The sequence below is a fragment of the Hypanus sabinus genome, chromosome 1 (genome assembly GCF_030144855.1).
Source record: "Hypanus sabinus isolate sHypSab1 chromosome 1, sHypSab1.hap1, whole genome shotgun sequence".
Taxonomy (NCBI): Eukaryota; Metazoa; Chordata; class Chondrichthyes; order Myliobatiformes; family Dasyatidae; genus Hypanus; species Hypanus sabinus.
The window spans coordinates 105,311,790-105,335,367 of NC_082706.1; the positions used below are offsets into that span (position 1 = coordinate 105,311,790).

At 41.9% G+C, this 23,578-nt stretch overlaps 1 protein-coding gene across 1 annotated transcript in view; it reads left to right on the forward strand.

Moving 5' to 3' along the window:
• herpud2 (HERPUD family member 2) overlaps window positions 1-23,578 on the forward strand; it is a 58,494-nt gene that overhangs the window by 28,334 nt on the left and 6,582 nt on the right. Inside the window, exons 4-7 of the mRNA XM_059973448.1 lie at window positions 633-793; window positions 1,859-1,981; window positions 15,729-16,052; window positions 23,212-23,329. Of these exons, the coding sequence (XP_059829431.1) occupies window positions 633-793; window positions 1,859-1,981; window positions 15,729-16,052; window positions 23,212-23,329 (726 nt within the window). The remainder of the gene's footprint in view (window positions 1-632; window positions 794-1,858; window positions 1,982-15,728; window positions 16,053-23,211; window positions 23,330-23,578) is intronic.

Sequence of the window (23,578 nt, forward strand, 5' to 3'; positions counted from 1 at the left end):
GTCAGTTAATGTGTTTTAGTTTGTAGTTTGATTTGTGTGTTTGTGGAGATAAAAGGCACATTTACGTGCTGTGCTTCTGGAAGAGCCTTATCCTTGCAACATTGTTGAGTTTTAAGAACCAGCATAGTGGTGAAGCTGAGCTTTACATGAAATGTCCGTTGTGGTAAGTGAGGAGTGTGGAGACAGTGGTCAGGCTTCCACCATGTAGATTGAAGAAATAGCAGGTGAGATTAATGTTGAGCTTAATGAGTGGCTGACTCATTGTTTCACCTGTCAAAGGTTGACTGGTCTCCAACATTTTCCCCTTATTCTTGTTTTCCAGGAAATATTGCTGTTCGGGAATTGAGAATATTTGTAGTTTATAAAGAAAACATGCAGTTTAAGATTTACAATTTTTTGGCTGAAGACTGAAATATGGATGTAGAATAAAATGAGGATTTTTGGATTCGATCTGGTACATAGGGAGAAAAAAGTTTAATGGACAGCATGCATGAGCCTAGTTCCCAATTTTTATTTATGCCATGGGACCCCTACCATTAACTGAGGAGTCCAGGCCCTGGATGGAATTATTCCTGTTCACTTCTTAGTTTCTGCTAAACAAATGTATTTACAAGTCTTTCTTCTCTCTTCAGAGTTCTGAAAATTCAAGTACCCCAGCACCCACTGCATCTTCAAGTCAAGAATCTGTAAGTGGACACCCAGCTTCCAATCCCACTGATCTGAGGCATCGTAGCCCCTCTCAGGTTACTTTAAACCTTGCACAGAGCCAAAGACTCCAACGTGTGATCCAAGGGTAGGTAGATTGTCAAATGATGATGCCATATCATCCAGATTATTTGCAGGGTGTGACTGATTTTGAAGTGTGTGGGAGGTGTTGCTTTGTTTTCTTCAAAGGTTTTAGTGTTGACGTTCCCACAGTGATCTGGGGGAAGGAATGTTAAATTGATAGTGGAATGTGCATAATGATTGTGTGGGAGTTTGGAAGTATTCCTCTGGTTTTAGCAAATTGTTCACCTTCTGTTCCACTTTTCAATGCTTCAAATCTATATCCTTTCTATCTGAAAAATACTGAATACATTGTACCCAGCTGATCAATCACAAAAACACTTGTACTTTCTTGTTACTACTGTTAGGGAACAGTTCAATCTAGTTGTAGCCACTCCCACACCTTCCATTAGCTATGTAAGAATGCTGATATACATACCTTTATTTACTCCTAAATCAAGATCCTCTGTTTCATTAGATTTGTCATTGGAGTACCTTCTTTAAATGTGCCTTGTGTACCCTAATGCTTTAGTGTAAAGTTTCAATGTTGCAATCTGCACTTGACTCATAAATTATATCTCTGCCCTTTTTTTTGATGGGTTATTTCCCCAGTATCTCTGGCTTAACATGTGCCAAGCCTACCTCTGATACTTGATACTTTCATTACAAATTGTTGACATGCCTCTGGTATTGATCTTGGTAAAGTAATAGGTACGCTTGCAATTGTTTCTGAATGCTGGCATTGCAGAGATTGGGAATGGAGACTTGACTCTGGCTGGATAAGAGCAAAGGTGAAAATTGAACAAAAGTCACAAGGTTCTCTTCTGATGGTGCCTTTGTCCTAATGATTGTGCAAATGATGCTGATTTTACACAAATTTGTAAAATGTGTGCAGAAATGTTAGTGTTATATTTGATTAGATTTCAAAATTAAGGATGGAAGCTAAAGGGAAAATCAATTGGAAAATATAAAATACAACCAACTATTAGAGTATCAGAAGGCCACCTTGCCAATCCTGTGTAGATCAAAGATTCATAATAATCGTACTTTAGTCTCCTTTCTCGGCTAAACTGTGATACCTGATTCATTTCAGACATGGAGGAGGCCAGGTTCCTATGCAACCAGTGATTCCAGTTGGCTTTCCAGTTTATTCCATGTACAGTCCACATGTGCTCTGGTGGCAGCAAATGTATGCTCGACAGTACTACTGGCAGTAGTAAGTACTCTGACCTCAAATAGAATCAGACATATTATCACTGATATACAGAATGTCATGAAATTTGCTTTGTGGCAACAACACAGTGAAAGACCTAAGTTATTAATTATGAAAAATAGTAAAAGAGGTATAGTGGGGTAGTGTTCATGGTCTAGTCCAGGGGTCAGCAACCTTTACCACTGAAAGAGCCACTTGTACCCGTTTCCCACAGAAAAGAAAACACTGGGAGCCGCAAAACCCGTTTGACATTTAAAATGAAATAACACTGCATACAACGTTTTGTTTTGCCTTTATGCTATGTATAAACAAACTATAATGTGTTGCATTTATGAAATTGATGAACTCCTGCAGAGAAAACGAAATTACATTTCTGCATGCAACAAAAACATTTTGACCTCCGAAAAAAAGACGTTGGGTTGAAGGTTACTTTTAAGTAAAATACTCAACGTCTATTTGAGTCCTTCTTGTATTTATGAAAAACGCCAAACTTAAATTTGCCGCCAGCAGCAAACCAAAAATAACGTCAGCCAGCTGTCAACCTGAAAAATAAAAGGACTATTTCACTGAACAATGAAAACATATGAATATACGCAAAATAATAGGCAATTAAAATATTTATCATCCTTGTTCAGATTGACTCACACCTGCCAATGCAGTCGTATTCAGTAGGGATGGATCGATGCTTAGGGGAGTGACCGGGAAGGATAATGTGTTTTTTTTCCTCTCTGAACTCACAGAAGCGTTTCCCAAACGATGTTTGCATTGCGCTGATTGCAGAATGTAAATACTCCGAATTTATCAAGTCGTGACCTTGTTTGAACTCTCTCAAATTGGGGAAGTGAGACAATGTGCCTTTCTGTAAATCTCTGGCAAGCAACGTCAACTTGCGCTCGAATGCCAAAACATCCTCCAACATGTGCAGAGCTGTACGTCCTTACCCCGTTGAAGAGCTGTGTTCAGCGTGTTCAGGTGCGCTGTCATGTCTACCATGAAGTGTAGCTTTTCCAGCCACTCTGGCTGTTCCAGCTCAGGAAAGGTGAGCCCTTTGCTGCCCAGGAAAGTTTTCACTTCTTCCAGACACGCGACAAAGCGTTTCAGCACCTCCCCTCTGGACAGCCAGCGATAAAAACACGTTGTAGCGGTGTGCTTCACGCAGTCAGTAAACTGCAGTCAAAGATAGCTTTATTCGAACTAAACAGCCTTGCTTTTAAGCCTCCCTCAACCCGCCCCCCATGGGCGCGGATGCTGCAAAAGACACGTACTCACAAACCCCCGTAGGCTATCTCCCTTAGCCTGAACGCTGGCTAATTGTGAGCCGGTTCGGATGTGTCAGGAAATGGGTCGCCACAACGTCTTATTTAGATTGTACAAGATCACCATAATCTTCAAATTTAGATTTACATTTCAAAAACTAACAAACTAACATAAAATACATTTTAATTAAATACTGACCATGTAGCGGTGTGCTACACGCAGCGCTAAAATTACGACACGGAGTCGGTAACTGCAGTCGAAGGACAAACTTTATTCGAAATCTTCAGCCTCACTTTTAAGCCTCACTCAACCTGCCCCCATGGCGCAGAGGCTCCAAAGCTCTGTGCTCGCAAACCCCCGTAGGCTATCTAATTGTGAGTCGGTTCGGATGTGCCAGGAAAAGGGTCGCCACAACCAATTATTTCTCAAAGCAACAGGGAGCCGCAGCACAGACGTAAAAGAGCCACATGTGGCTCCAGAGCCGCGGGTTGCCGACCCCCGGTCTAGTCAGAAATATGACAGTAGAGGGGAAGAACCTATTCCTAAAATTTTCAATATTGGTATTCAGGCTCTTGTAAAGGGCATGGACTGGATAGTGAGAGTCTTTAATGATGAATGCCACCTAATTGAAGCACTGCCTTTTGAAGATGTCCTGGATGGTGCAAAGGATTTTGCCTGTGATTGAGGTGGCTGTGTACAACACTCTTCAGCCTCTTTCAATCCAGTACATTGGAGCCTCAGTACCAGGTATTAATGCAGCCAGTCAGCATGCTCTCCACCATACATCTGTAGAAAGTTGCTGGTGTCTTTGGTGACGCACCAAATCTCCTCAAACTCCTGATGAAATATTGCTGCCAGTGTGCCACCTTCAAGGTTGCATTGATGTGTTGGGCCCAGGAGGGATTCTCTAAGCTGTTGACTCCCAGGAACTTGAAGCTACTCACCCTTTTCATCACTGAACCCATCTCATAGAGGACTTGTGTGTATTCTCCCAACTTCCCCTTCCTGAAGTCCACAAGATATAAAGTAGGTTATGCAAAGATGTATCTTTTTCATATTATCAGGAAAATGTAATTAATATCAGCAATGTCATTTCTTATTTCTAATTTTGATATTGTTGGAAGAATGTAAAAGAGTAATGTAACCCAGTTGAAGTTCGAGTATTATCCAGCAGCTACTGATAACTCCTCCAGCAAAAATGGCATTAATCTGAAGCTTTTTAACCATAAACATCGATGGTTACTTTGCTTAAAGTATAATTACTATATAATTTTCAGAGGAGTTGATGGGGGAAAGATTGAACAAGTTCCAATTTGCATTTAGAAAGCAAATACAATTTAGATTTTACTATTTGTATAAGTAAACTCTTCCAAATGTTTTAGAAATGTAATATAGCAAACCTGTGTTTAAACACATTTTGAGACATTTCCACATCTTCCTGTGTTTACTCATTGTAATGCTGAGTGTGGCTCCATGGAGCCGCTTGCTGGATGGAGCTTGTAAATACACGGACAATTCATGCAGTTGTGAAAACCTGGATACTAAGTATCTGCCAGTTGCAAAATCTAGTCTCTACTTAATTTCCACACAGAATCCACAGATCATGGCTCTTCCAAGTACCATTTGAATGTTGTTAAAATAAAAGGCTATCTGCTTCTTACACCTCAGGCAAGTGAGCTCCAGATCCTATTTTATTGTAGGTGAAACTTTTTTCTTCCCCTCAATTTCTAATTTATCTACCAAGTACTTTAAACAACTTTGCTAAGGGAGATGAGTCCCTCTACTTGTCCCTAGCCCCTTCATATTGATCGGCATCTCAGTAGAACCACTCCTCGGCCTCAACGCAACACAGAATGACCCCAGCTTATCTAATCTTTTTATGTCATGGCTGGAAACATTCCTTGTATCTCCAATGTAGTCAGATATTTCTTGTAATGTGATGACCAAAAGAGTACACATTTCTCGAATTGGACTTAATTTGTATTGTACACACATCTGGTATAAATTCTGTTCTATACTAGATGTTATCTAATAAAAGAAAGCGATCCCTGGTTATCAACCTGTCTGCTGTACACTTGGATCTGTGGACTTGCTCTCCAGTGTGCCTCTTACTTCACATTTCTCAACAAGGTATTGCTAACCTTTTTGCACCTCCCCGAGTTCATTTGCCACCTTCTTTCCCAACCAACCAGTTCAACTATAGATTCAATAGGTTCAATTTAATGTCAAAAATGTATATAATATACATCTTGAAATTCTTTTTCTTCGCAAACATCGACGAAAACAGAGGAGCGCCCCAAAGAATGAATGACAGTTAAATGTTATAACCCCAAAACCCTCCTCAAATACTCCCTCCTATGCATAAGCAGCAGCAAAGTGATGATTCCACCCTCCTCCACCAGTAAAAAAACATCAGCACCACCACCGAGGATTCAAGTGTGCAGCAAAGCATCAATAAAGATACAGACTTGCAGTACCCTGAAAACTAGTCGTTCACCCAGTAATTCAACATTCCACAGGCTCTCTCTCCCTAATAAGGGAAAGAGGAGTCCCTGTTTCACAGCGAGAGGAGAGACCTAACAAAACAACTCGCCAATTTATGGTGTTAAGTTTCTTAAATTACTTTTCTCTGAGTTATGTGCCCGAAGATCATGGGTCTCTGGGCACACAGCCAGCTCACTGCTTACGATCTTCTGTCTCCCACGTCAAACCAGTTTTCTGCGGTAGCACCAACCTCTAACCCGCCCTCCTCCAAAGCCACAAAAATACAGCACCCTGAAGGCGCGTCCTTAGCATATGGACAAACGGCTGGTCATGAGGCCCTGTGAGCGAGTCCCATTCCTGCAAAGAACCGAAGAATTACATGAACTATATTTATGTAATTGAAAGCCTTCCTCCACAGGCAATCTGTGTCAATTATTGACTGCTTTATCATGTCCCTTGAATTTGGATCTAAATCAATTGCACCTATTGCAAAATGCAATACTGAGCTCAGTAAACTTCACTGATAACAGCCCTCTCTTCACAAAAATAACTGTCCACTGTTCTCTGTTTCCAGACACTGGAGACTCTTAGTCCCACGGGCTTTTTAACCGCCTTTCCATTTAGAACACTTCAGAAACCTTGCCAAACTCAAGGGCCTTCTCTATCACCTAGAAAGCATTCCATTGTGAATTTATACTGACTGTTTCCGATGAATCTGTAAATTGGGATGGATTCCAGTAATTACTCTGCTGGTATATTTAAACTAACTGCCCTGTCCTTAATTGAGCACCTTGGCCCTGTTCACCAGCAAACTTTTTGGTCCTGCTTTCCTCCACCCTGAAGAGTTCAAAGGCCACACACTGCTAACAAACAAGCCAGCAGTAGCAGTTAGTATCCCTGCTGAAGTTCCAAGCCCCAGCAGACAGCTATCAGCTATGAACTTATCCTCATCTATGCCTGGAAAGAGGATGGTGTAGAGGTCACCATCTTCGGGAAATTCAGTTGCAATGAAAATCGGGTCCCTGCAGGCTGCAGACAGGAAAATCATCACAAAAGTCTTGTAACCAATGACTGCTTGGCTGCTCCCTGTATCAAGCGTAAATTCCATCCCTCTGGTGACGTGATGATCAGGATTTTACCATGTCACCAGCAACAATAAAGTACATTTAAACAGAGTCCAGGCGATGACCCTTTAAAGTTCAAAGTAAATTTATTTTCAAAGAACATGCATGTCACCATATACAACCTTGAGATTAATATTCTCAGGAGCATTCACAGTAAATACAAGAAACACAATAACATTAATGAAAGATGGCCCCAATAAGATGAACAACTACTACTGTGCAAATACAAAATGAGAAAGGAAGAATAACACTAATAAATAAACAATAAATATTTAAAAAATTATTTGTAGAGTCCTTGAAAGTGAGCTTTATAGGTTGTAGGAGCAGTTCAGTGGGGGGTAGGGGTAAGGGAAGGGAGTGAAGTTATTCCCTCTGGTTCAACAGCCTGATGTTTGTGGGGTAATAATGGTGGTGTGGGTCCTGAGGCTTCTGTACCACGTTTGATGGCAGCAGCAAAAAGAAAGCATGACATGAATGGTGGACATCTTTGATAAAGGATGCTGCTTTCTTGCAACAGCACTCTGTGGATGTGCTCAGTGGTGGGGAGGGTTTTTACCTGTGATGGACTGGGCTGTATCCACTACTTTTTGTAGGATTTTCCATTCAAGGACATTGGCGTTTCTATACCAGGCCAAGATGCAACAAATCAATATACTCCCCACAGCACACCTATAGATATTTGTCAAAGTTTTAGCAGACCTGCTGAATTTTTACAGACTTCTAAGAGTATAGGCGTAGCCCTGCTTTCTTCATCATGGCACTTGTGTGATCCTCTGAAATGAATACACTGAGGATTTTGAAGTTGCTGACCCCTTCCACCTTTAATTCCCTGATGAAGACTGGCTCATGACCTCTGGTTTCCTGCTCCTTGGTCTTGCAGTTGTTGTGGCACCACTTCAGCTAGATTTTCAATCTTCCCACCTCTTATACTGATTTGTAACCATCTTTGATTCAGCCAATAACAGTGGAGTCATTAATAAACTTGAATATGGTTTTGGTGCTATGCTTAGGCTCACAGTCAGAAGTATAGAGCAGGGGGTAATCACACAGTCTGGTCGAGATTGTGAAGGTCATATTGTTGCCAATCAAAACTGACCAAGGTCTGCAAATGAGGAAATGGAGGATGTAATTGCACAAGGAGGTATTACAGTCTAGGTCTTAAAACATGTTGATTGGTTCTGAGGATATGATAGCATTGAATGTCGAGTTGCAGTCAACGAAGAGCATCCTGAAGTATATATCTTTGCTGTCCTGATGTTCCAGGGTTGATTGAGTTCACCTGTGGCGACAGTAGCTAAATTGGAGTGGATCATATTCACAACTGTGGCAGGAGTTGGTATTGTTACATACCCCGTAACTAGGTCACTTACCAGCAAAGATAGAGAGGTCCATTGAAATCTGATGATACTAGTTTTAACAGTATTTATTTGTAAAAAATACACAAAAATAATATCAATGCAAACATACAGATAATATACGTCGTCAATACTAAATCTAGAAGTGCGGGTATAATAATAATAAGAAATAGGCTCTATCGTTGTCTAGGGGATAATGTATTGTCCGATGGAAATATAAAGTTCGCTCAGTTCATGCAGGCTGCAGCCTTTGGGGCCATTCACTTGTGGCCTCTCCTTTAGCTAAGCCGTTCTTCCGTGGTGAGCCTGCCGATCCCAGGCAAGGGAAGGACGCACACAAGCCCCGACCGGCTGTCACTATTAAACGCTGTCACGGGATTTCTAGCATTTCTCCTGGTGCGTCTAAAGGGGTTGTTCCCCAGACCCTCTTTTATCCTTACTCACGGGGTCTCAGATGTCAATCAGGTTGGGATGACGCAATCCCTCAACCAGCCCACTCTGGTCATCCCCTGAGGGCTTCAATGAATAGTACAGTACTCAATACACAATTCCGTCTCCAAGAGACAATAGCCATTATCAATGGTTTTGTTTCGCTGAGGCCAGGACACATTCCAAACCTTGTGGATTCTCTCTCATTTCCTGGGTCCCAGACCTGAATTAATAGTGATCTTGCGATTCTCAAAAAGGAGGGGGCGACTTTGTACCCTTCGGCCCCTCAGAGTTGCGGCACATTCGTAACAGTATCTTTCATCACCAACCTCTTAAAGCACTTTATCACAGTGGATGTAAGTCTTACTAGATGAAAGACATTGAGACAGGTTACCACATTTTTCTTGGGCACCGATATCTTTGAAGCCTACTTGAAACAGTAGCTCAGACTGCTGAAGCGAGATGTTAAAGATATCAATGAAAACTCCTGCCAGTTGATGTGCCCAAGTCTTTAGGTCTCAGCCAGGTACCCTGTCTGGGCTGGATGCTTTCTGTGAGTTTGCCCTCCTGAAGGATGCTCTCACATTGGCCTCAGAGACTGAAATCAGGGTTTTCATGGGCTATGGGAGTTCATGTTTTGTTGGTCAAAGCAAGCATGATTGGCATTGACCTCGTCTAGGAGCAAAACCTTATTGTCACTTGGTTTCACTTTGTCGGAGGTGGTGGTATTTAAACAGCTGTTGAGCATCCTTCAGTGGTTCAAAATCGGTCTAGAATTGCCACTTCACACATGAGAAGGCTTTTCAGAGATTGTACCTGGATCTTTTGCATTTTGCTTGGTCGGAAGACCTGAATGCTGCTGATCTGGCTCTTAGCAGATGCAGATATAACCATATAACAATCACAGCACGGAAACAGGCCATCTCGTCCCTCCTAGTCCGTGCCGAACTCTTAATCTCACCTAGTCCCACCTACCCGCCCTCAGCCCATAACCCTCCACTCCTTTCCTGTCCATATACCTATCCAATTTTACCTTAAATGACACAACTGAACTGGCCTCTACTACTTCTACAGGAAGCTTATTCCACACAGCTATCACTCTCTGAGTAAAGTACCCCCTTGTGTTTCCCTTAAAATTCTGCACCCTAACGCTCAAATCATGTCCTCTCGTTTGAATCTCCCCTACTCTCAATGGAAACAGCCTATTCACGTCAACTCTATCTATCCCTCTCAAAATTTTAAATACCTCGATCAAATCCCCCCTCGACCTTCTACACTCCAATGAATAGAGACCTATCTTGTTCAACCTTTCTCTGTAACTTAAGTGCTGAAACCCAGGTAACATCCTAGTAAATCGTCTTTGCACTCTCTCTAATTTATTGATATCTTTCCTATAATTCAGTGACCAGAACTGCACGCAATATTCCAAATTTGGCCTTACCAATGCCTTGTACAATTTTAACATTACATCCCAACTTCTGTACTCAATGCTTTGATTTATAAAGGCCAGCGTTCCAAAAGCCTTCTTCACCACCCTATCTACATGAGACTCCACCTTCAGGGAACTATGCACTGTTATTCCTAGATCTCTCTGTTCCTCTGCATTCCTCAATGCCCTACCATTTACCCTGTATGTTCTATTTGGATTATTCCTGCCAAAATGTAGAACCTCACACTTCTCAGCATTAAACTCCATCTGCCAATGTTCAGCCCATTCTTCTAACCGGCATAAATCTCCCTGCAAGCTTTGAAAATCCACCTCATTATCCACAACACCTCCTACCTTAGTATCATCGGCATACTTACTAATCCAATTTACCACCCCATCATCCAGATCATTTATGTATATTACAAACAACATTGGGCCCAAAACAGATCCCTGAGGCACCCCGCTAGTCACTGGCCTCCATCCCGATAAACAATTATCCACCACTACTCTCTGGCATCTCCCATCTAGCCACTGTTGAATCCATTTTATTACTCCAGTATTAATACTTAACGACTGAACCTTCTTAACTAACCTTCCATGTGGAACTTTGTCAAAGGCTTTGCTGAAGTCCATATGGACTACATCCACTGCCTTACCCTCGTCAACATTCCTCATAACTTCTTCAAAAAATTCAATAAGGTTTGTCAAACATGACCTTCCATGCACAAATCCATGCTGGCTACTCCTAATCAGATCCTGTCTATCCAGATAATTATTAATACTATCTCTAAGAATACTTTCCATTAATTTACCCACCACTGATGTCAAACTGACAGGTCTATAACTACTAGGCTTACTTCTAGAAACCTTTTTAAACAATGGAACCACATGAGCAATACGCCAATCCTCCGGCACAATCCCCGTTTCTAATGACATCTTAAAGATCTCCGTCAGAGCTCCTGCTATTTCTACACAAACTTCCCTCAAGGTCCTGGGGAATATCCTGTCAGGACCGGGAGATTTATCCACTTTTAAATTTCTTAAAAGCGCCAGTACTTCCACCTCTTTAATTGTCATAGGTTCCATAACTTCCTTGTTTCCCATACCTTACACAATTCAATATCCTTCTCCTTAGTGAATACCGAAGAGAAGAAATCGTTCAAAATCCCTCCCATCTCCCTCGGCTCCACACATAGCTGACCCCTCTGATTCTCTAAGGGGCCAATTTTATCCCTCACTATCCTCTTGCTTTTAATATAACTGTAGAAACCTTTCGGATTTATTTTCACCTTATTTGCCAAACCAACCTCATATTTTTTTAGCTTTTCTAATCTCTATCTTAAGATTCCTTTTACATTCTTTATATTCCTCGAGCAATTCCTTTACTTCATGTTGCCTATATCTATTGTAGACATCCCTCTTTTTCCGAACCAAATTTCTAATATCCCTTGAAAACCATGGTGCTTTCAAACCTTTAACCTTTCCTTTCAACCTAACAGGAACATAAAGATTCTGTACCCTCAAAATTTCACCCTTACATAACCTCCATTTCTCTATTACATCCTTCCCATAAAACAACTTGACCCAATCCACTCTCTCTAAATCCCTTCGCATCTCCTCAAAGTTAGCCTTTCTCTAAATCCCTTCGCATCTCCTCAAAGTTAGATCTCAGGGTTTATCCAGGGATTCTGGATGGGGAAGATTCAATGATTTTGTGGAGACACACTCGTCTTCAATTATTTTTAAAAAGTCTGTGACAACTTGGTGTATTCATTCAGATCCTCTGAGTTCTTGAACACAGCCTAGTCCAGCAACTCAAAGCAATCCCATAGCCATTCCTCTGTCTCCCATGACCACCTCTTCATTGTCCTTATTTTGGAGCCTTGTTCTTTAGCCTCTCTGTATGCAAGTAGGAGGAGGAAAGCCATGTGATCAAATTTCCCAAAATGTGGACTAATTGTAGTATAACAGCAGTCGACTGTGTTGGGATTCTTGGTGCTGCAGGTAATATGTCGGTGATAATTGGGGAGAGATTTATTCAAGCAAGCCTGACTGAAATCTTTAGCAATGATTTGAGAGCATCAGGTTAGGCTGTTTCTTGTTTGCTGATGGTGTTATTCTACCTTGAGTATTGACTTAACATCAATATGTAAACTGCAATCAGGATCATGGAGGAGTACTCTTGGTAGGTAGAATGGTCAGCACTCAATCACTGAAATTCCAGATGGGTAACAAAACTGCTACATCCGAGCACCATAAAGAGTTTATCATGAAACACAGACCCCCCCCCCCCCCCAAACTTTCACCACCTTCCAAATTAGCACTCTGGTCCATCCTGTGCATTGAGAAGCCCTCTAGATTTACCAATATCGTGGGTGAGCCATGTCTCTGTGAAACAGAACATAGTTCCTATTTTCTCTCTGATGTAGCAATCTTGTCTTTAAGTCCCGAATCTTGTTTATTTGTTTAGTGTTTAGCATGGGGTAGACCCTTCTGGCCCTTCCAACCTAGCCACCCCCACCCCCCCAACAAACCTGATTAACCCTGAACTAATAATATAACAATTTACTAATTAACCTACCCTGCACGTCTTTTGGACTGTGGAAGGAAATCAGAGGATCTGGGGGGTGGGGGGGGATCCCATGCATTCCATGGGGAGTACATACAGAGACTCCTTGCAGATCGGTGTTGGAATTGAACTCTGAACTCCGGAGCCCCTTGAGCTGTAATAAAGCCGTGCTAACTGCTACACTACAATGGCGCCCAGACAATATTCCTGACACAAATCGAACCTGGGTTGGTGCGGTTAACGTGCCAAATCCTTAATCACTGGACCACCAGGGAACCCAGGGATTAGATTTATTTGTCACACGTACATGATGAAACTTGTGTTAAATCAAATCAGCGAGTATTGTGCTGGGTAGACTGTAAGTGTCACCATGATCCGGCACCAACAGCTCACTAACTCTAACTGTAGGTCTTTGGAACGTGGGAAGAAACCCACGCATTCATGGGCAGAGCATGGACAGTTCAATTCCTGGGGCAGTAATAGCGTTGTGCTAACCACTATGCCACCGTGCTACCCCTCATTTTAAGCACTGAATTTTACCTGACACCGCTGAGTGGAAGTCCCCAAAATAATTGCTGACATGCCTTATCCTATTACAGACTATGTTTAAGATTTGAGGAGTTTTCATTTTATACTACATTGAGTCAGAAGCCTAGAGCTGTACAACACAGAAACAGGCCCAGTGCCTACATTGGGACAGTATTGTTTTATGCCTTGCTGATTTAACTGTCTATACAAGTGCCTCTTAAACATGGTTACTGTGTCTGATTTCACCACTTTATTGGCAACATGTTTCAGATGTCAACCACTGTGCAAAACAGCAACTGAAAGGTGTCCCTAAAGTACTTATTTATTAATACAGTGCAGATTTGGCCCTTCTGGCCCTTTGTCAACCCTGGTTTAACCCAAATCTAATCATAGGCCAGTTTGCACTGACCAATAAACCTGCCTGGTACATCTTTGGATTGTGGGATGAAAATGGAGGGCCCAGAGAAAGCCTATGGCATTCCACAGGGAAAATGTACAGAGACTCCTTACCAAGGACGCTGGGATTGAACTCTGACTTATGATACCCTGAGCTGGAATAGTGTCATACTAACTGCTACACTACAGTGGCACCCATTCTATGGGCTTTAATACAATGCTCATTTAACAAGAGACGTACAACAGTTCTAAGTGAAATTCCCAACTATCACCCTACATAAATTGCTGCCCGTGTTTCATCACTCCAGTGTTTGCCGACCTCACCGACTTCTGCTCCAGCAATGGCCCAGTTTAAAACCTGTAATTTCAAATCAAATTTCACTCCTCCACCCTGTGATGCCTTCAATAGTCCATACCTCGCTTCCTAAAACCCTCTGCTCTTCACCTCTTTCCCATCAATAATATTCCAAATAAATAACTTTTGATCAACATTAATCGTCAACCTGAGAACACTGGTGTTGTAGGACCTAGAACATTTTACTACATTTAAAAGGTGATCGTCGATGCTATTTGGAAATAGCATTAAATTTCTTCCTCGAGCTATGCTTAACTGAAATAATGAGATTTTATTTCTCTTAAACTAAACCAGAAGTTATTCCTTCTTTGGCAACTGTACATTTACTAACAAGACAGGGAAAGATAACTGGGTAAAAAGATTAATGCCCCATTGTTTATCTTGAAAGCCACACTGTGGCACAAACCAAGAGCACAACAGTACAGTAACTCAACTACAACTATTTTACTTGAGCTATTTTATTCATGGTACCTGGGACAATGCAGCTAGTTCCTACCTTATTTCCTAAATGGAGGAAGAAGTTTAGAGTGACCGAGAAAATAATTTGAGTATCTATCCCATGCTCAGGAAACACTTCTGTGTCTACAATCAGCACTTCAGTTCCGTGTCTCTGAGCCTGAATAATTCAGGTTGGAGGCGAATCTGCTGACGTACTTCAAGTACTGCAGTCCAGATCTATACACGTGTTACTCAGCATCTTATGCTAACTTTTTTTAATTTAGTGAATTCTTTACTCAATGAATATTTGTAGTTATACAATGAATTCCAGGTAATTGAGCCATCATTTACATTCGACAACTGTTTATTTGGGACAACTTTTATTTTAAAAAAATAATAATACACACACAAACCAATTGAGAAAATAGCTGAGTTTCCTTCTTTTACTTGGGACACAATGTCATTTAGTTGGGATAGGAGACAGTTGAACAGTTTCTGATTAGCGTCAGATACGTGCACTTATGTAACTGTTACACAACACTGATTAGAGAAAACAGTTTTTAAATAGAGGTAGTTGCATGTGCTTGTGTTCAAAAAGTAGTTTTTTTTATCACTGATAGTTGGTGAGAAATAAGCTGTAAGACAATTCAGAACTGTTTTGCTTACTGGGGTTTCAAGCATTCAGGCTCGGAGATGCCAGATATGGCCGGGAGTGAAAATGAAATGGTTTCGCTACTTCATGTTGGTATCTACGAAGAATTTGAAGGTATCGATAATCATCTTGAATGAAGTGAAGATTTGAAGGATGCAGACACGAAAGCATTGTATATAGGCAGTTTTCACTAAGTGTCTGCACTGATTTTGTTCACTTAGTCAATCAAAAGAACGTAGCAGTGTGTAGGTACACTGGATGAATTCCTCCAATTATTAACTAATACAGTGTTATAGTATTGTAGTAGTATTAAGTGTACTAATTTGTTCTGTATTTCATTTAAGTACCTAATTTGTTATGCAGTTAAATAGTAGTTTATCTTTTTTATACCTTTTTAAAATTTGAAACTTTGGTTAATTAGGCCAAAATGTACCGGTTCTGATATGCCCAAATTAACCAGAATCCAATGTATTTAAATAATCTAAGTCCTTGTCTTGTAATATAAACCACTGTTCATATTTGGAGCAATAAAAAAAACTTGCCGGCCTCCTCCCTATTAAGCTAATTAACAAGGAAATGTATCATCTCTTACTCTATTCCACTAGTGCTCCATGAACTTGGACTCCTAATTTTTGTTGGCCAAAAGATGAGGTGTTTGGGTCTAACTATGTGATTTAATGTTTTCCCTGAGTGCGGAGCTTTCACTTCTGGTTTCTGTCCCCTTTGCTTAATAGCCATGCAGCCGCTAGGCTGTCAGGTCCAGCTGGTGCTCAGACCTCTGGTCCAACAGCCTCAGAGCCAGTGAATCCGGAGCCTCATCAGCCAGATGATGCCCCAGCTGCTCCTGTTGCAGCTGCCCCAGAGAACAGGCCCTTCAACCAGAACATACAGATGAATGCCCAAGGGGGCCCAGTGCTCAACGACGAGGACCTGAATCGTGACTGGTTGGACTGGATGTACACTATGTCTCGTGCGGGCATCTTGCTGAGTATCGTCTACTTCTACTCTTCTTTCAGTCGTTTTGTCATGGTGATGGGAGCGATCCTGCTTGTTTATTTGTAAGTATTATAACAAAAGAGCCCGTAGTATTACAGGAAAGATGCTTGCATTGAAAGAGCATTGGCTGAATGGCAGGAAGCAAAGAGTGGGAATAAAGGGATCCTTTTCTGATTGGCTGCTGCTAACTAGTGGTGCTCCACAGGAGTCAGTTTTATGTCAATGATTTGGATGACAGAATTGATGGCTTTGTGGCAAAGTTGGTGGACAGTACAAAGATGGGTGGAGGAGCAGGTTGTTTTGAGGAAGTAGAGAGACTGCAGAAGGACTTGGACAGATTAGTAGAATAGGCAAGAGATGGCAGATGAAGTAGTGTCAGGAAGTGTATGGCCGTACGCATTGGAAAAGGAATAAAAGGAAAGACTATTTTCTGAACAGAGAAAATTCAGAAACTAAGGTACTAAGGGACTTGGGAGTCCTTGTGCAGGATTCCCTAAAGGTTAATTTGCAGGTTGAGTCTGTGGTGAGGAAGGCATATGCAATATTAGCATTCGTTTTGAGAGGACTAGAATATAAAAGCGGGAATGTAATGCTGAAGCTTTAAGGCATTGGTGAGGCATTAAAACCTGCTGAATATTTAAAGACCAAGATAGAGTGGACGTGGAGAGGCTGTTTGCTGTCGTGAGGGAGTCTAGGACCAGCAGGCACAACTGAATATAGGGACATCCATTGAGGTTACAGATGAGGAGGATCTTCTTTAGCCAAAGGGTGATGAATTTGTGGAATTCGTTGCCACAGGCTGCTGTGGAGCCCAGGTTATTGAGTGTATTTGAAGTGGAGTTAGTTCGATTCTTGAAAAGATGGTGTGGGGAGAAGGCAGGAAGATAGGGTTGAGGGGGAAATGGAATGAAGGAGCAGACTCGATGGGCCAAATGACCTAATTCTGCTCCAATCTCTTATGGTCTTTTAATTGGACTGAATGCCCCACAATTTCAAAAGGATAACAGACTATTCCCAACTTCTGTTTGGTCTTTTTGGTGTGTGGAAGACATGGAGCTGAAAATGAAATTAATTTTTTTTTATAGTGTTAAAAGGCCAAGGGATTTGTTTTTCTTACTAACAAAGCTCTGGTGTTAATCTTCAGTCTAATTTGTGAGAGAAACACAAACTTGCTTTGCTGTAAATATTTCGATTCTTGGTATGGTTCTGACATTTGCTTTCACACTGAACTCCAGGCATGCCAAGTAACCTGTAGTCTGTTGGGCAGTGAGTTAATACAACAGCAGGTTGAATCTTTCGGAAGGTCTGGCTTTTATACTATATTGAGTGTTCTTTTGTAGTATCCAGATGAAGACACTGGTGCTGCTGTCTCCCAAAGAACATAGAAAAGTACAGCATAAAAACAGGCCATTCAGCCCACAGTGTTGTGCCGAACTAGCCAAAAAGTAAAACAAAATCCCTCCTACCTACACCATGTCCATATTCCTCCATCTTCCTTACATCCATGTGCCTATCCAAATGTCTCCTTAAAAAACTCTAATGTATTTGCCTCTAGCACCATACCAGCAGCACATTCCAAGCATCCACATTTCCGAGTTTTAAAAAAAACACTTACCACTCACATCCCCCCCCCCCGAATCTCCCTCGCACATTCGATGCATGCCCTCTGGGTATTAGACATTTCAACCCTGGGAAATAGATACTGTCTGTTCTATCTATACCTTTCATAATCTTGTAAACCTCCCCTCAGCCTATGATACTCCAGAGAAAACTGCCCAAGTTTATCAGATCTTCATGATAGTATATGTGTTCTAAACCAGACAGCATCCTCGTAAATTTCTTCTGCACCCTCTATAAAACTTCAACATCCATCCTGTAGTGGGGTGACCAGAACTGTACTCTGTATTCCAGATGGTCTAGCCAAAGTTTTATAAAGTGCAACATGACCTCCTGACTTGAATTCAATGCCTCGACTAATACAAGCAAGCATTCCATAAGCTTCCTTAACCACCTTATCAACCAGTGTAACCACTTTGAGGGAATATGAACTTGGATCCCAAGATATCTCTGCTCAGCAACACTGTTAAGGATCTTGCCCTTAACAGTGTACTGTCCCATTGCATTTGACTAAGGAGCAACATCTTGTATTCATCTGGGTTAAACTCCAGAGAAAGTCAGGAGGTAATAGAAAGGAGCTTTTGGCAAGCAGTCACACTGGGGGCCTTGAGAGACAGATAAGTGGGTAACAGTCATGAGAGGAAAGGGCAAGAGTTGGATACTAAAGAGTACTCCTGTGGTTCTCCCCCCTTAACAATAAGTACTCCTGTTTGAATACTGTTGGGGGATGACCTACCTGGGGTATGAAACAGTGACCATGCCTCTGGCCCTGTGGCTTAGAAAGTTAGGAAGAGGATGGCAGCAGTGATAAGAGAGCCAGAGAGGCCATGGGAAGGCCTTGGCGAGCAGGATTAAGGAAAACCAAGGCATTCTACAAGTACATGAAGAGCAAGAGGACAAGATGTGTGAAAATGGGACCAGTCAAGTGTGACAGTGGGAAAAATACGTATGGAACTGAAGAAGATAGCAGAGGTACTTAATGAATACTTTGCTTCAGTATTCACTGCAGAAAAGGATCTTGGCGATTGTAGGGATGGCTTACAGCGGACTGAAAAGCTTGAGCATTAAGAAAGAGGGTGTGCTGAAGGTTTTGGAAAGCATCAAGTTGAATAAGTCACCGAGACTGGATGAGATGTACCCCAGGCTATGTGGGAGGCGAGGGAGGAGATTGCTGGGCCTCTGGCAATGATCTTTACATCTTCAATGGGGATAGGAGAGGTTCCAGAGTATTGGAGGGTTGCAAATGCAGTTCCCTTATTCGAGAAAGGGAGTAGAGATCGCCCAAGAAATTATAGACCAGTGTATCTTATTTCAGTGGTTGGTAAGTTGATGGAGAAGATCCTGAGAGGCAGGATTTATGAACATTTGGAAAGGCATAATATGATTAGGAATAGTTAGCATGGCTTTCTCAAAGGCAGGCCATGCCTTATGAGCCTGATTGAATTTTTTGAGGATGTGACTAAACACAGTGATGAAGGTAGAGCAGTAGATGTAGTGTATATGGATTTCAGCAAGGCATTTGATAAGGTACCCCATGCAAGGCTAATTGAGAAAGTAAGGAGGCATGGGATCCAAGGGGACCTTGTTTTGTGGATCCAGAATTGACTTGCTCACAGAAGGCAAAGAGTGGTTGTAGATGGGTTATATTCTGCATGGAGGTTAGTGACCAGTGATATGCCTTGGGTCTGTTCTGGGACCCCTTCTCTTCATGGTTTTTATAAATGACCTGGATGAGGAAGTGGAGGGATGGGTTAGCAAATTTGTTGATGACACAAAGGTTGGGGGTGTCGTGAATAGTGTGGAGAGCTGTCAAGAGGATACAGCGGGTCATTAATAGGATGCAAAACTGGGCTGAGAAGTGGCAGATGGAGTTCAACCCAGATAAGTGTGAGGTAGTTCATTTTGGTAGGATATAGTATTAATGGTAAGACTCTAGGCAGTGTGGATCAGAGGGATCTTGGGGTCCATGTCCATAGGACACCCAAAGCTGCTGTGCAGGTTGACTGTAGTTGAGAAAGCATATGATGCATTGGCCTTCAACAACTGTGGGATTGAGTTCAAGAGCCAAGAGATAATGTTACAGCTGTAAAGGACCCTGGTCAGACCCCACTTGGAGTACTGTGCTCAGTTTTGGTCACCTCACTACAGTAAGGATGTAAAAAACTATAGAAAAGGTACAGAGGAGATTTACAAGGATGATGCCTAGATTGGGGAGCATGCCTTATGAGAATAGTTTGAGTGAATTTGGACTTTTCCGCTTGGAGCGACAGAGGATGGGAGGTGTCCTGGTAGAGGTGTATAAGATGATGAGAGGCATTGATCGTGTGGATAGTCAGAGGCTTTTTCCCCAGGACTGAAATAGTTAGCACAAGAGGGCACAGTTTTAAGGTGCTTGGAAGTAGGTACAGAGGGGATGTCAGGGGTAAGTTTTTTTCCTTTTTTTTTCTTTTTTTTTTACACAGAGTGGTGAGTGCGTGGAATGCGCTGCCGGTTACTGTGGTGGAGGCAGATACAATAGGGTCTTTTGAGATACTCCTGGATAGGTACATGGAGCTTAGAAAAGTAAGTGGGTTATGGGTAACCCTAGGTAACTTCTAAAGTAAGTACATGTTCGGTACAGCATTGTGGGCTGAAGGACCTGTATTGTGCTGTAGGTTTTCTATGTTTCCATCTGCTATTTCTCAGCCCATACCTGCAACTGATCTATATTGTGCGGTATTCTTTCAGTCTTCTGCACTATCCACAACTCCACCAATCTTGGTATCATGCACAAATCTACTAACCCACCCATCTACGTTTCCATCCAGGTCATTTATATACATTATAAACAGCAGAGGAACCAGCACAGATCCCTGTAGAACTCCACTAACTACAGACCTCTAACTGCACAAACCAGTTCTGAAGCCAAACAGCCAATTCACCACAGATCCCTTGCATCTTGATCTTGTAGGTTAGCCTCCCATGAGAGACTTTGTCAAATGCCTTACTAAAATCCATGTAGAGAACATCCACTGCCTTACTCTCATCAATCTCTTGTCTCTACAATTTAGTTGGTGAGGTATGACTTGCCACACACATGCTGGCTCTCCCTAATTAGGTCATGGGTTTCCAAATGTTCATATCCTATCGCAAAGAATTTTCTCCAGCAATTTCCCTACAACTAACGTGTAACTCACTAGTCTGTAGTTCCCAGGATACTCCCTTGTTCCCTTCTTAAATAGAGGTATGACCTTAGTCACTTGCCAGTTCTCCAGGACCTTGCCTGTGGCTATGAAGGACACAGATAAGGGTCAAGAGCCCAACAGTCTTGTCAGTTGCCCCCTTCAATAACCTGGGGTAAATCTCATCAGGCACTGGGGACTTATCCACCTTAATACTCATTAGGAGGTCCAACAGTTCCTCCTCTTTGACCTCTAAATGCCCTAACTTGTACATTTAGCACTGATCTCCTGATCCTCTATATTCTTTTCCTTTCTAAATACTGAAGCAATGTACTCATTAAATACCTCACTCGCATTCTCTACATCCATCCCACCTTTATCCTTAAGTGGTCCCACCCTCTCTTGAGCTATCCTCTACTCCTGATGTCTGTTTAGGATGCTTTGGGATTCACCTTAATCCTACTTGCCCAGGACTTTTAGTGGCCCCTCCTGGCTTTCCTGATTCCTTTCTTTTAGTTCTTTTCTGGCTCATTTATATTCCTGCATGTGCTCCATTTGATCCTAACTTCTGAAGCTTTACATACTTTTCCTTGACTAAATTTATCCTCCCTCTGGGCATCCAAGGTTCTCTTATCTTTCCATCATTGTCTGTCCTTCTAACAGGAATGTACCTTTCCATACTCTGCAATTGATCTGTAAACACCATCTGTATGTCTGATGTGGACTTGGCAGAGAAAGTGTTCACTATTAACTCTTCTTAGTTCCTGCCTAAAGCCCTTGTACTTTCCTGCCTAATGCCCTACTCCAAATTAAAACACTTCCACAAGAATAAAACCTATCCTTAAAGTTAAGGAATTGTGGTCACTGTTCCCTAATTGTTTACTCACTGAAACGTCAGTCACATGGCCAGGCACATTACCCAACCCCAGGTCCAATACAGCCCCTCCTCCATTTGGACCATACACATTAAGAAACTTTCCTGGATACACTTAACAAATTCTGCCCTATCTAAACCCCTTACACTAAGTATGTCCCAGTTTATATTGGGGAAGTTGAAATCTCTCCGTGACAACAAAGGAATTATTTTTACACATTTCCTTAATCTGATTACACATCTGTTTCTCAGTGTCCCAGTGTCTCTTAGGAGGTCTATAGTACAATCCCGTCAGTGTGATTGCACCCTTCCTATTCCTGAGTTCCACCCAAGTTGACTCCGTGCCTGACTGCTCCGATATGTCTCCTCTGAGTGCAGCTGTGATATTGTCCATGGTTAGTAATGCAACTCCAACCCTCTTTTACCACCTCTATCTTTTCTAAAACCTTCAAAAACCTGGTGCATTAATCACCCATTCCTGACCCCCTTTCAAGCAAGTTTCAGAAATAATCCATGCTCTAAATACCCTAGCACTGAAATATACACACTGCTTACCATCCGACTCATCACACCTGTTATTTCAATTTTGCCTTTCAATACATTCGCCGATGTCTACCTTCAGGTCCCAGCCAACCCCCCCCCCCCCGCCCCCCACCAGTAGAACTAGTTTAAACTCTCCCGGGTAGCATCAGCAAACCTCGTGGCCAGGTTATTGGTTTCACTCCAGTTCAGGAGCAACCAGTCTCTCTTGTACAGGTCACCTCTTCCCCAGAAAAGGTTCCAACGATCCAAGAACTCACCCCTGTCTCCTGCACCATCTCCTCGGCCACTCATTCATCTGTGCTGTCACCCCATTCCCACCTGCACTTGCCCATGTGGGGAGTAATCTAGAAATTACAACCTTGGAGATCCTTCTCTTTAACCTTTTTCCTTGAAGGAGGAACTTGTGTAATGCAGTAATGTTCTGAGAATCTGCTATTCCTATTGTTGGGACATCCGAGTCCCAGTTCCTGCACTCCCCTTAACCTCACTAAAGCCCCAATTTCTCTACTCTCCTTAATCTCACTAAGTTTGTTTATAAAAAAAAATAATAATTTAAAAAAAGTAATATACTCCTTTGTAACTTCTTGGGGTTGGGCAGACAACTAAGAGTGTAAGGCTATTAACATCAATAATCCAAAAAATGTGCCGTTCTGGCACCAGTAATGTCAGAGGCCTGCTGGATTAAAATAGTTTTAAATAGGTAGGTTTCATGAAGACTGGAATTCTGTCATTCAGACACCTGATTTATGATTATTTTAGAAATTATCATTGCAAGCTTTCTTTAGGGATTTGTACTTGATGAAAACCTTCTCTTCCTTCAGCTGTTGAAGACGCAGTCAGAATGTTCTCACAAATTAGTATTTTTTGCATCGTAATTATCTTGCAATCAGTTACTACTGCTAATATAAAAGAAAACTTGACTGGATTAACTGGAGCTCTCCGGAATCCAATGTTTTTAAATATTGAGTAGTTTGAAATGTCATTTGTAGACTTCAGCTCTGGTAACTGTGATCTTTGTAAAACTAGGTATCAAGCTGGATGGTTCCCATTCAGGCAGGATGCACCAAATGGACATCCAGCAAATCAACCAGCAGATTTCAACCAGGAAGCACAGGAGGATAATGCCCTTGAAGTACATGAAATGGTGAGTTTGAAACAAATATTTCAGGGTAGCCATTGTAAATCCCAGATACGCCAGTGTGAATTCATACCACATGCAGGTCTCCACTTTACTATTTGTTTAATGTGGAAATGGGGTGCTAGTTTATAAATTTAAGTGCACTGGATACCCAAGATGATGTATGATGGGTATATTATGAAGAATGTATTAAAGCATGACAAATTAGCTGAAATTGATGTCTCACTTCCCCATCTGGATCAGCATGCTGAAAAC